Genomic DNA, 13,880 nt, shown 5'->3' with positions numbered 1-13,880 from the left:
GTTTTACTCCCTAGGGCATAAACAAGAATATTCCTTTACATTTGATTTAATGTTTTTTTCCTCAATAACGCATTTGACTGTAAATCACTAAATATGTTAAAATTGGAATGAGAACAGTGTTTAATATTTAGTGGGTACTGTTTTAATAGTTTATCTGAATAAACTAAGTGTTCCATTCAATAAAGAGATTTTAGAACACAAAAAGGCTTTACTACACTTTACTACATTTTAAAATGTTTTGAATTAACTAATGGTGTGGGGGGTCCCTGCACTGCTGTTGAAAGGCCCAGACAGTGATTTACAGTTCATGCAAAAATATGTAAAAACTAATTTTTTATATTAATACTGCATTCCTGTAATGTAGCATCTGCAAGTTGACAATACAAGAAACATAGCAGTGTTCTCATGAGAGATAAATATAGACTAAAGCAACTAAAGGCACACAAATTGTTGAAAATAAACAACCAAGAGGATAGGAATGCATTCTAGTGCAAGATATTATGCGGTCAGACCAGAATTCATTCAGTCTTTCTTTTCTTTTCCCTTTTTCTTTTTAAAAGAAGCAAAATCCAGATTTTCTACCAAAACTCTGTTCTTTGCAAATCTGTTCCTCTTCAGACCACCCCCACCGACTTAAAAAAAGTAAAAAGAAAAAGAAAAATTGAATAAAGGAGAAAAAGAATAAAATAAAATAAAATATTTGCTAGAAGTGGTGAAGAAATTCTGCCTGGTATCCAGGGTATGCTTATGGGGGAAAAAAGAAAAGAAAAGAAAAAGGAGTATTGTCTCATGGTCAGGAGGTATGAATCCAACTGCTCCATCTCATTACTGCATTCAAAATACTCCAGATACATATTTGCCAGCTCTCGCGACCAGTGATGGATCCAATTCCCTCTTAAGTAAAGGTGCACTCACTCACCATTTGTTTGAGGAACAGCTTTTTGAACATGAATAAAGAGTTAGTACAGCATATTGTTTCTTTAACATGGAGGGGCCGGGGGGGGGACTCTTTTATTAGAAAGCATTCAGCTTGTCTTTCTTTTATAGCCCAGTACGTTACCAGGGAAAAGTAAACAAAAGATGATTTAAAAACTATAGATGTCTTACATTTCATTAAAAAAGTATTGCTTTGCTATGGAAGAGTTATATTTGAGATCACATGCTAAGCGTTCATTTTTAATGGATTTTTTTGGTGGTGGTGGTGGTGGGAGTGGGGAAAAGGTGAGGATGGGATAAAGGAAGAAACCCTATTGCGTCTAAGCTATTTTCTCTCTTATGTGATTGTACACACACACACACATCTAACTACATATATTAAGAAAATAACAAAATAACAAAGGTCTATCAAAATAATCACCACCCTGATACCCATTTTTGGTTTGTAGATAACTGAAAGCTGCTAACTAATAAGGATTCATACTTGTACCCACAGGGAATTGTTTATTATTGTTCTTGTTAATTTTCCCCTTTAACATTCTGCACCTTCTCTCATCAGGCTTACTACCTTTCTATTCTTGGAAGTGTCCAGGGTTAACACCATTCTGCTGGTGCACTACACCATGCTAATAATTAGAAAGGGAAAAAACACAAAAATGAAAGAACGGTAGATTGGGAAAGTGCAGAATGATCTGTTGTCAGGCATTAAAGCAGTCAAACTAGATGTCAATTCCATGAAAACAAAAGTAAGGTAATAGTTACGGTCTCATTGTGATGTTAATTCATATTTACAACCTTGAAATGAAAAAAATAGGAAATGTTAATGGTTGGCTTTTACTAAGAGGATCAGTTGATGCCAATATGAAAGCCAGAGAGAGAAGGCAATTATGCAAACACCACATGCATCCTAATTTCAGTATGGAAACTTACATTTCAAACCTAAATTCAGGAAAATAATATGGATTTTTTTTTACTACAAAATCTAAACATGAAAAAGATTTAAGAGGAGGAAAAAAAAAAGCACATTGCATATGTCAGATAATCGACTCTGATTATCTGAGCAGTGCTAGCTACAGGGAAGCACTTACCCTTGAGTCCAGCTAGAAGTTAGCAGGGTAAGAAGGAACAAACCAGAATAACATAAAGACTAGCAACAAGGCTCAGGAAAGCAGACAGGAGTTCTAACCTAGCAGCTAGAGTATTTGGGTTCAAGCAAAGAATGAAACGAAAAATATGAAAATCAAAGGCAAAGAAAACAACTTAAAAAGAATATGAACAAACAACACTTAACAGCTGAAAGTTTCTTATGAAGCTCAATAAAACCTAGCCATATAAATATATATATATAAATTAAAATATATAAAAGGGTGAAACAAAGGATCACACAACTTCTCAAAAAGAATAGCCAAATCTTTTGAATGTGATGTGATTAACATCTTTAAAAAGAACAGTTATTACAAATAAAACAAAATGAAATATGAAAAGAAAAGCACAAGTGATATGTGAAACAATTACTGAACAATCTTTCATGTTTAAAATAACTTTAAGGATAAAAATAAAAGCTCTCTCTGTGTGTGTGTGTGTGTATGTGTGTGTGTGCACATGCATGCATTTTGGCTAGTGTGCCAATAACAAAACAGAACAGGCAAATTTTTTTATCCCCAGACAAGTGGCCAGGTAATGAAATTTCATATATTGCCAAAGGGTGTTGTACATCATTTTAAGAGTAACGAGCAAAGGCTTTGGGTGGACTTTTTGTTTTTCTTTTACTGAAAGCATATATGAGACTTCTAGATTGCTAAGGCTACAGTCCTATACACACTTACCTGGGAGTAAGCTCCATTGAACACAGTGGGACTTACTTCTGAATAAATGTGAATAGGATAGCTCTGTTAATTTTTTTTTGTAGAAGCAAACAAGAACAACAAAAAAACTACCAGTTTCCCCACAAAAATGGGATTGTAGAATGTTACAAAACAGTTGAATAGCAGGATCTATTGTTTTCTGCATTTAAAATGCATGTCAAAAGACACTCCACTTTTTTTCTTTTCTTTTTTTTTTTTAAAAAAGCTATCTGTTTCATTCAAAGTTGGAAACCAGTTATCAAATGGGAACTCAAGTGTTGCATAAAGCTTATATTTCCTAAGACAAATTAGGTGGGAAACAAATGAATTCAGTATTATTCCCAAGTTTCCCAACTGTAAAATGTGTTGTTCTCAAGTTTCTGGTTTACAGACAGCTTCATCCTAAGACCGGAGTGTTTGTTTTATTTTCCTGGTTGGTAACACAAAGCAGTTCTGCCATCTTTAGGCAATTTATGTCATCTATGAAAGTATTAACAAAAAATTTAGACTAATGAAAAGTGCCTCTAATGTGTACTTTCTTTCAAGCCTTTAATGTACCAAGAACTACATGCCTCTGTGAACAAGGAAAAGTAAACAAAAAGGATATGCAAGCTAAATGCACAAGAATAAAAGCAATTCTCACAACAATCCTTACCTTTCTGTGGGCGAGTAAGAAAAATAAAATAAACCCCTTTAAAATGCAATACTTGATTTATATGGACACTGAACAATTGGTTCTATTGTCCTGTAACACTTGACAGTCATCATCATGTGTGCATAAAAAGGACTCACTTCTGATGCTTATATCTCTACCTGCATATATTTATTGCCCATTGATGTATTTTAAAAGGTGCCTGGTATTCTATAATACAAGAAGAATAGATACAAATATGCAGGCATTAATAAAGCATGAACCTTCACAGCCTGAGCTCACGGGTGTTTCAGTGAGCACAAAAAGCAGCAGAGATGCATGGGTTCAGGCTAAAGGCCTGTGCACATATTATGCTTTTGCAAGACTTGCCCCTAGGTTTTTGTTTAGTTGATTCCATCCCTGGGTAATTGCACTTTATGTCAAGATTACATGAACAGTTTTTTCACATTTACCTCTTGGTGGTTTTTCACTTACGAGATTATGGATTACCTCTAGCAACCTCTAGTGGTAGGTCTGTGGCTACTTAGAGCTACCTACAGTTGTACACGTTACCTATTAGGAACTTGCTCTTGATCAGGACTCTTGATCTGCACTCTTCCACCCTCACAATGCTTTGCTGTGGTTGCCTTCTATTACTTTACGAAGCAACAGAGAACCAGACGAAATGGGAATTCAGAATGGGGTTGCCTTCACCCACCTCTCCCATTTGCTAAGCCACAGCACGTGACTTTTAACTGGCAGGTTTCTGGAATTGTGTTTGATTTTGGATGTCCTGTTTGCTAGCATAGCCAATGAGAATTAATTAGCAAATGCTGGAAGTGAGGACAAAGTAAACCAAGGAAGCCATACCTCACAACACAGGACATTATTCCTCCCACCAAGTGACATCAACTGCTCACTTTCATGAAAGGGTATGCTAGGGGGTAGAATTTCAGTGCTAATGCTGGTAGAATCTCCAGATCATTGGGCACATTTTTTTGTTTAGGTAAGGAGAACACATGCTTCACTCACTAAGAGGTAATACATAATGTGTGCACAAGACCCCTGACATGCTTCTGTCTTTCCCTCTTTGCCTTGAAAGGTCACTCCATGTGGAGTTAGTAATAAAGGACTAAAAGAAGGGGATAAACTGGGGAGGGAAGAAGCCACATTCTTTGATATGCTTGGTCCATTCCAGAGCAATGCAGCAACCTGGTACAGTAACTAGTCTGGATTTCCCACTGTCTCATTTTGTAACAATGTTGGGAATTTCCCCCTTAGGGTATACAGCAATTTCTGAGGTTAGGGGCATCACTGTTCCCTGAGAAAGCCACAACAGAAAGGGATTATCAGGACCTAAAGGAGAAGAGATAGGACATTTAGGAATAATTATGGAGGTTCCAGATTCTGATAATGGAGACTCCAAGAGGGCGGGGGATTTGTGAATCCCACATCCTTAGCTTCACCATCTTGGGACTGGGATGACCATTCTTTAAGGAATGGAAAACTGCAAGTTCAAAATACCGGAAGGTGCATCTTTGGCTGCCTGGCCAGGTAAAGACAGAGCATATGGAATGCAAGAAATGGGGCGAACACAGCTTTAGGGATGAATATTGGGAACCAATATTATGGAAAAACAATATTCTTATCATCTACTTCGGGACCAGCCAGTCATTCACAGAGCTAGGAGAGGCCACCAAACTTCCCCGCAATACCCTTGTGCAAGCAGTTCAGGTAAATATGCTGTTGTTACTTACCTTATGTGTGTCATAAGCCTGTCATAATTTGAATCATGAAAATGGGCTGCTCCTAATATGTTCTTTCTGAGTATGTGTGTGTGTGCCTAAAGGAGGTGGGATTAGAATGCACATGCCATTATAAGGTCCAATGCTGCAGCATTTCACTCAACCAATCAGTCAAACGGCCAGGTTAAATCAATGGACATTGTCCCTGTGTCATGTATACGGGCAACAGAAATGAAAACATGAAATGAATCACTTTCAATCAACCTGCATCATGCCATGTTTTCATTCATACTGAAATGGAAACCAAGCTTTGCTGGGCAATAATAAAGACAGAGTAGGAGTCCAAGCTATGCAAGCATGTGAAAAAAAGATAAGCGTTATTTAATAGTTCTCAAATCTTATCATTTTTCATAATCTGGGGCAAATGAGGAAACATTACCAGTAGCAACGTGTCCAAGAACCTGTATATCCCATCTCAGGCTACCAGAGAAAAAAAAACGGATGGCTATGAAGGCAAGACTTTGGGGTATTTTGACTCTGCTATACTCTGTCACACGAGAGGGCAGGTTATATTGAAGGGTGATGAACACACAAACACAGTGACCTGGTAGAATCTTTCCTTGAAAAAGACCTGATTTGATTTCTTAACACAGGTGTCTTAGCACCAAAGCACACATTACTTTAGTGACATAGCTAGTAGCTACATCTTTTTTTTCTTTTTTACTCTAGAGTAAGCACAATGGCCCTGATCTGGACCAGGATCCTAGGATGGGGCATAGGTGCCCTGTAACTCCTCCCACCACTGTCCCACCATGTCTGCAGTTTATATTGCCAAATAGAAACCCATTAAAACAAATTGCCAATATCTGGCATGGAGCCTATCCGGGTCAGGGCTACAGTAGAGGAAAAAGGATTAAAGCCCCCTAGCAAAGCCCAGGATGTTACATCTCACCAAAGCCCAGGACTCGATATCTTTCAGGATCAGTGTAAATTGGTTTATTTTAATTAGCTTTCAGTGGCCAGGGATAGGGAGGAATAAGATAGAATAATTAGAATACACTTACCCACCAAGACCTTGCAATCGGGCAGGCTATAAGTCCAATAACTAACTGACTATCAAACTAACTGACTAAACTGCAAATTAACTAAATTGCACAGACTAAATTTAGGGTGCGATCCTATACAGATAGATGGGCACCTCCAATCTCCCCTGAGGTCGGAGGCGACTGCCTATCCAATGCAGGGCGGAAGCAGCACAGAGGAGAGGATTCCCTCCGTGCTGCAGCCGCCCTGCACTTTGCCTTCGCGTTTTTGCATGTCTAAGAGTGGGTTCAGGGAGGGGGTGGGAACGGGGCTGGAGACCACATAGCAAGCTGTCTAAAATAGCTTCCATGGTTCCCTCCCATCCCCGCCCCCAGGAACGCCCCATTTTCATCCCTCTGTGCTCTGTGTTACAAGCACAGAGGCAGTAGCGGTGTGGTTCTCTCTGCCCTGGCTTAGAGGGGGTGAGCGAGGGGGCAAGGAGCAGTTTCCAAGCTACAAGCTGTAATTGGGAAACTGAAAAATCCCATCTCCCCCAGACACTGTCTAGGGGACATAGGATTGCTCTCTAAGTAATTAAAAACTTATTTTAAGGATAGTTTAAGTCTATTAGAGACCATATTTCTATTACTTAATTAAATAATTAATGATATTTATGTGCTATAACAAAGCATTCTCAGGAAGGCTGACTCAGGATGAAGGTCTTTGGAAGGCATATGTAACAGTTAAAACTTGTACATAGAATTTCTTCTATATGCCCATAAGTGCTCCTGGGAAGTTGAACTTAAAATATATATGAGAAAATATAATCAATAAAGTAAAGGTTCAAATCCTTGTGATCTACAGCTAATTTTGAGGGTGCAGAAGGTGTACCTACAGGCAATTAGGCAGTTTCTATATATTTGCTTATTCTAAAACAGGCGTGTTGAACCTCTTTTAGCCCAAGGGCTGAATTGGAATTTGGTGAAGTGTTCGGGGCCCACGTTCCACTGGTGGGTAGGGCCAAAGGGGGCAAAACAGTCCCCAAATACCACTGTATTTTAGCTTAAAACTCTTACTGCCAGTAATCAAGCTCAAGGAGAGGCATGTCAACCTTTTAGAATGGTGAAAAAATGGCACAAAAACTGGGGAACCACCAAATTATCAGCAGTCGGGGGAAAGAAGGTGGGGCAGAGGAAAGAGGTGTGGCTATTTGGAGAACCTCAGAGTGCTGGATTTGGCTCCTGGGCCTGAGGTTCTGCCCCAAGGGCAGCTGCTGGGTGTAAAATATATTTGCATTCCTCTGCTCTTGGAGTAAGCCAGTAGTGTGAACCTATGCTGCCCTAGATCCAAACAACAGCCTTTAAAAGACTGGTGATTAGGTCTTCACTACACTTACAGCATAATAGCTAGTTTTCTAGGGAACAGAACATGGCTATACTAATAGCTTGTCCCCAAAAAACTGGAAAGCAGAGATGCAGAATGAAAAAGGGGAAGCACTGTTCAGATGCACATGCAATGGTGTAAGGAACTATTATGTGAAATCCTGTAACCTTCCAAAACATATCCACCGAGATAATTTCCATCAAGTATTGCATTTTAGACTTTACTTTGGAAGTTCCCCAATAGGATTCTTTTCTTGGTTCACTGTACATATCATTCCGAATCCTCAGATGTAAAGGTAAACTAATGAAAAATGTATATTGAAGAACCATGATCCTTCCCCCGGCACATCTATGCACAAACAACCTGTTGAGCAAAAACAGTTGCTTCAATGAGAGCATGTTTTACTTACAAAATTGAGAGATTGGGGCATCTAGCTGGGGCACGTTTCCTCCTTTAGCATTAAGCTTCTGAACTTGAGTAGGTGGCACAGGTTTGTGGGACTGACCGGTGGCTCGGTACATAGCTTGGACCCACAGGATACGGTCCTGTTCATCATCACTTGCAAAAATCACAGTGTCTCCTTCTTTCACTGCATTGAAAAATGCTCTGCCACCCTCCAAACCTGAAGAAAACAAGAAAGCAGTTATTAGAAAGAGAGCACATGGAGATGGGATTTATTACACAGCATCAGTGGCTTGGTCCTAAGAACAAAGTGCTGTATCCAAAGTTAGTTCTACTTAGAGTAGACCCATTGAAATGAATGGGACTTAAGTTAGACAAACAAACATTGAATACACCCAAAGGATGCAGTTCTGCTTTTCCAAGAGGGTTTTCCCATCTCCTCCTTCCCACTGTAACCCCAATGCCTTCTAGAAAGCTCCTCCTGTGGGTCAGGGGACTCTCCAGAATGAAATGCAATATGGTGCAAGGGGTTACAGCTGAGGGAGAGGAATTTGAGACTCCTCCCCCTTGTGTGAGCATTCATGCAAATGGCTCTTTGCATCCAAGCCAGTGAGCACAAAGGTGAAATTCTGGGCCAAATGGCCCTCATCACAAAATATAATGGAGCTAGGATGCCCAAAACTTAACAATTTGACTGCCAGTGTCTTGCAAATCATTACTCAGTAACAACATGTGTGCCAATATATTCAAGACTAATTTCAGACCTTTCACAGTAGTAATAGCGTGCTATATATTTCAGCTTCCTTTCACAGGGTGGACAAATGCTAACACTGTGTAATGCTGACTATCTGAGTCGTCACTCTTTTTCTTGGAGCCTTACGGTAGCAAAGTAAAGCCCATCCTCCAACCGTTCTTTTTGGCTTCTCCATAGTTGCCATCGAGACCACATTTTCTGGTTCTTTGTTGACAGATAGGTTCTAATGTTCCTGCTTTTGATCAACATGGCCACATGCACGAAGTACTGGGAAGAAGTTTTCGTGTCTGTCACCCAGACAGATTTCTAGAATACATCTAGAGACATTATAGTTATCTATTGGGGTTGAGGAGAGAGGTGTTGGGAGGGATGGTTGCGGATGCACGTCGCTTGTGTATATTGCAGACATAATTAAAATTTATCAATGCAAATTTCTACAAGTCACAGGGGGAAAGGAAACCCCCGTCCCCCACACAACAGGAATCCTGTATTAATTAATGAAACCATTAATTAATGGGGAGGTAACATGGTTCTGGTACTCTCTGCCAAGGGATGCTAGGTTGGTTTCTTTGTTGTAGTCATCCGGCTGGCAGGCAAAGATGTTTTTATTCAGGCAGGCAGGCAGGCAGGCAGGCAGGCAGGCAGGCAGGTATTCATTCATTCATTCATTTATTAAATTTATTAATCGCCCATCGGCTGGTCACCCAGCCACTCTGGGTGATGTACAACAATAAAAATAGTCCCAAACAATAAAATGCAACATTAAAAACATCACATTTCTAAAATTACCCAAGGCCACCCCAAACGCCCGCCTGAGCAACCATGTTTTTAATGCGTGGCCGAAGCTCATTAAAGAGGGGACATGGCAGAGTTCCCTAGGGAGGAAGTTCCACAGAGTGGGGGCCACCACAGAGAAGGCCCTCTCCCTCTTCCCCACCAGCCTAGCTATCCTGGTTGATGGGACAGAGAGAAGGCCATCTGAGGCTGATCTTGTTGAGCAGTCTATCTGGTGTTGCTGGAGGTGCTCCTTGAGATAGGCTGGGCCGGAACCATATAGGGTTTTAAAGGTCAAAACCAACACCTTGAATTTGGCCCAGAAAACAAGTGGTAACCAGTGCAGCTCCTTCAGCACTGGAGTGATGTGATCTCGCCGGCAGCTGCCTTTAATCAGGCGAGCCACCGCATTCTGTACTAGCTGCAGCTTCCGAACCGTCTTCAAGGGTAGTGAGGTTCAATTATGCTTTCTTCAAAAGGGATCACACAATGGGCTTTTTTCCAAGATGTATATATGTATTTAAAACATTTATACTCTGCCTTTCCTCCTGGTAGCCCGGGTGTCTAACAACAGAAATAATAAATTTAACAATGAATAGTTTTTGCACAACACCAACCCAGCTAGCTCTAGAAGGCAGTGTCTGATATCTCTCCTATCTAATGTCTAATATATAATCAGCAGTACCTAGGGGTCATCAACCCTGTGGGTACTGTGTTTGCTGTAGATACACCTGTAAAATTAATGAATTTGAGCATCTTTCCAACCATAAACAATATTCCTTGAGACTCTTTGCTACATGCAATACCAGTAATGTGATATATATCACTTAGTGTCCATTTAGGAAATTTTGTGTTGGAAAAACATTAAAAATCCTCCAGGAAAGGATGGGAGAACACCTTTACAAGATCTGCTTGTGGTTTCCTGATCGACAGCTGGCTGGCCACTGTATGAACAGAATGCTGGACTAGATGGACCCTTGGCCTGATCCAGTATGGCTCTTCTTATGTTCTTAAGATCAGAAACAAGAAACTGGGCACCCCACTAGTCAGTCATTCTACAGAAAAAAATAATACTGTATTGAATGTGAGGTTCTAGGCAGTAGAACTCCTAAACACAGAAAATGGCAAGTCCCTACATAGAAAGGCAATGGAGTGGATTCTAAGACAAAAATCTTTGGCCCTACAATGCCTTAATAAGGAATTAGATTCCTTTGCTCTATTGTAATTGAACTTTTTTTTTTCTTTAGTGACACTCCCTTGGTTTTTCTGTGCAGTTAGGTATCTACACAGAAAAAAAAAGTAGCTAGATAACTCAGAATGTCCCTGACTTCTTATCTCTCTGAAATTGCTAGCGCCTAAATGAAGGATTGCCTACACCCATATATTGACTCTGATGCCTCCAGTAATAATTTTACCTGCCAGTTATTGAGTTGAAGACAAATATCATTCTGAGTTCTCAGAAGGCAATTTTAAAGCAAGTAAGTACAAAGTCATATGCAATTTGTATTGAATTCATTTGCTGTTCTTTATTTTTCTTTTTAAGAAATTTGATTTTGTAGCCCCTGAAGGCACCTAAAAAGAATTGGGGCTTTATTGAAAATAAAGTTAAATTGTGCAGCATCTTGAAATGCATCATCTCTCTGTAGGTCTCTTTCTCTGTAGACATAAGAAGTCTACTTTAACATATCTTGAAAAATCAAGAAGCTCTCATTAAGACCATAACTGTTCAGCAAACCTACAGACAATCAGAAAATAAAAGACACTTATCTTGCCTACCTGGCTGTGGGTCTGTGTAGTCCACTGTATATCCATCAAGTTGCAACAGCTCTTGAGGCTCAGCTTTTTTCTCTCTGTAACTGCACATCGCAAATGTATACTGGCTAACCTGCAGAAAATCATAAAGCTTAAATAGTATCAAGTGATGATGGAAGAAATTTCAAGTGGCAGCATTTGCAAATATTTATGCATTCACATTTTATCTCCATTGAAATGCTAATACATGAAATCTCTCCACAGTTATAATTTGGGAACCTATCCGGTCCTGACATGCTACTGTAAATTTTGCAATAGGATATCCAAGTTTCTTCTGAATGGAAGACAGAATGCTGAGATACTATATTCATCATCCTAGGGGCGCAAAGCAAGGCACCACTGTAGCCTCCTGATTATCAAATACCCCTTGGAATGGAAAGGTGGGGTATAACATAAATAAATAAATAAATAAATAAATAAATACACTCCCATGATCCTTCACCATTGGCTATGATGGCAAGGGCTGATCAGAACTGTAGGCCAAAACACCTGGAGGCAACAACAAACAATGAATTGGGATGCACCACAAATTAGTGCAATTAAAAACGCTAAAGAATTTTTGTTGTTGGAATCTTTACACTAAAATTATTTTCTAGAAAAACACAGATTAAAATGATCAATACAACCACAATAGGAAATAATATAAAATGACCAAACGCGTTTCGACACAGGTCTTCCTCAGTGGTCAAACGACAAAATTTTTTATACACACAATAAAACAAATATTTAACAGAAATTGTTTGTTGTGTTTTGAGCAATTGGGATACATATCTCCTTTGTGTTTGCAAAACATCTGGAGGGCCACAAGTCCCCCCCCCCCACTGCCCTGCCCTAGCCTAACTAACTCCATTGGGTTTTTTTCCACTGGGCATCTAGGACAAGACAGGCCTAGGTAGAACCTGTTGTGGGAAGCACAACAGGAGTCCTGTTCCCCCCTCCCCCATAGCTTTGGCTATTGAATGGTATAGAAATTTCAATAAATAAATAAATAAATAAATAAAATATCTGTCTATATCTTTTCTTGTTATTCCTAGAATTATCTTTTAACATTACTTAACAAACAATTTTACAGTGGACATTTCACTCTCTGAATTAATCCCAGGGCTTTCTTAAAAAACAAACTATTCTGTTGTCTAAACGGAAGAATCTACATGCTTTGAAAATTCTTATCATTCACTTGGATAGTGCCAGAGTGACACACTGTCAGAAACAATGTGAGCTTAATGGGTGGTTACCAGTCAGATTAAAGCAATCTTAAAACCCCACAGATCTGTACAGTTGTTGTCATTGGTCCTATAAATGGCAGCTCTCACTCCTCTGAGTTACAATCTCTGACATGACGCATTCAATGTCAAATTCTTGACGGCAGTCTTTTTATTGGCTGCAGGGGGCTTTGACATCGCCTTTAGGTGCCCATCAGGCTGCATCAAGACCCAGCTCGTACTTATTTATTTATTTATTTTTTTAAAATCAGGATTGTCTAGAAGAAGGCAGTTAGAAAGCAAAGGATTCTCCTGTGCTCTAGGCTAGGGACAGGGAAATTTACTGTCAAATGATTTCAAAATGAGTTTGTTAAGGTTGTGTCACATCCTGGATTTCTTACATAATTATATTGGTTTGGACGTTTCTTTGACCTCTGGAGGAAACTTTGATTTCTGATGGATCCTTAAAACTCTTGGATCAATGGATTGTGTTTGTCATTTTGGAGGAATTGGGGGTAGGGGTGGAGGAAATCCCCACACACTTGCAGACTGACTGGATGTGAGGGTCTGCTGGCTGTAGTATAAAAAGAGCTATGATACTTCCCTTCATACCATACAGAAACTGCAAAAATGGATGTGATACATATATGTGTGTCTTGCTACTATATAGTAAAAATGTGATTGATTTAAACTGGAAAACTAAGAGATTTTTCAAGCAAGTCAGGATACTTCAATGCCATGCTGCCCTCCACTGGCCTCAAATCAGTATTAACTGTTTTAATCCCTGAAAGTTGCCTCCTAACTTTGCTTGACATTTCCTCCATTCTGTGATGCTCTATATTTCAAATATAGTCACAAAACTATTATTTTTTTGCTTCAAAAACCCACATGAGGGAAGGAAGCCAACATCTAAGGTGTTACCTCAGAGGAGTCATCACCAGTCATGACTCATCTGAGGGTCTTTATTTGCACCTACATCACCCAGGGCATCATGGCCGTTTTGTGCGTGACTTGCATTCTTGTTTGCCTTTTCTAAGGCCTTTGTGGGTGTTTCCCCAAAAGATTAGCAGGTGAATGTAAGGGAAAAATAAACTTTCCTCACAAGAACCAGTCAGAAATATCACCATCTCTCACAGCACACAAGCCCATGCCCATTTTCCTCTTCAACATCAACTGTGAGGCAGTTGCCTCAGGTTGGTGGGGCAGCAGCAACAGTCCCCCAGGCAAATCCTCTTGAGCTCCCTTCTGGCTATTTTCCATGAGTTCTCTGGCCATTCCTATCCTCCTGAGGTGGCACAAAGCAGAACCAGGCCTAGAGAAGCAGGCCTAGGCATGCCCCTTGCTTCACCCATAGAAACGACTCAGTGATGAGTA

At 39.8% G+C, this 13,880-nt stretch overlaps 1 protein-coding gene across 2 annotated transcripts in view; it reads right to left on the bottom strand.

Moving 5' to 3' along the window:
• The window catches only part of CADPS (calcium dependent secretion activator), a 517,790-nt gene that overhangs the window by 223,060 nt on the left and 280,850 nt on the right, over positions 1-13,880 (bottom strand). For both annotated transcript variants that reach the window (XM_084840490.1, XM_084840489.1), the window contains exons 10-11: positions 11,269-11,377; positions 7,972-8,184 (exon numbers count right to left, since the gene is read on the bottom strand). In XM_084840490.1, the coding sequence (XP_084696616.1) occupies positions 7,972-8,184; positions 11,269-11,377 (322 nt within the window). The remainder of the gene's footprint in view (positions 1-7,971; positions 8,185-11,268; positions 11,378-13,880) is intronic.

This window comes from Heloderma suspectum, chromosome 2 (genome assembly GCF_057233095.1).
Source record: "Heloderma suspectum isolate Gila_16-S chromosome 2, 16-S_ref, whole genome shotgun sequence".
Classification (NCBI taxonomy): domain Eukaryota; kingdom Metazoa; phylum Chordata; class Lepidosauria; order Squamata; family Helodermatidae; genus Heloderma; species Heloderma suspectum.
This window is presented reverse-complemented; position numbering and strand designations above follow the sequence as displayed.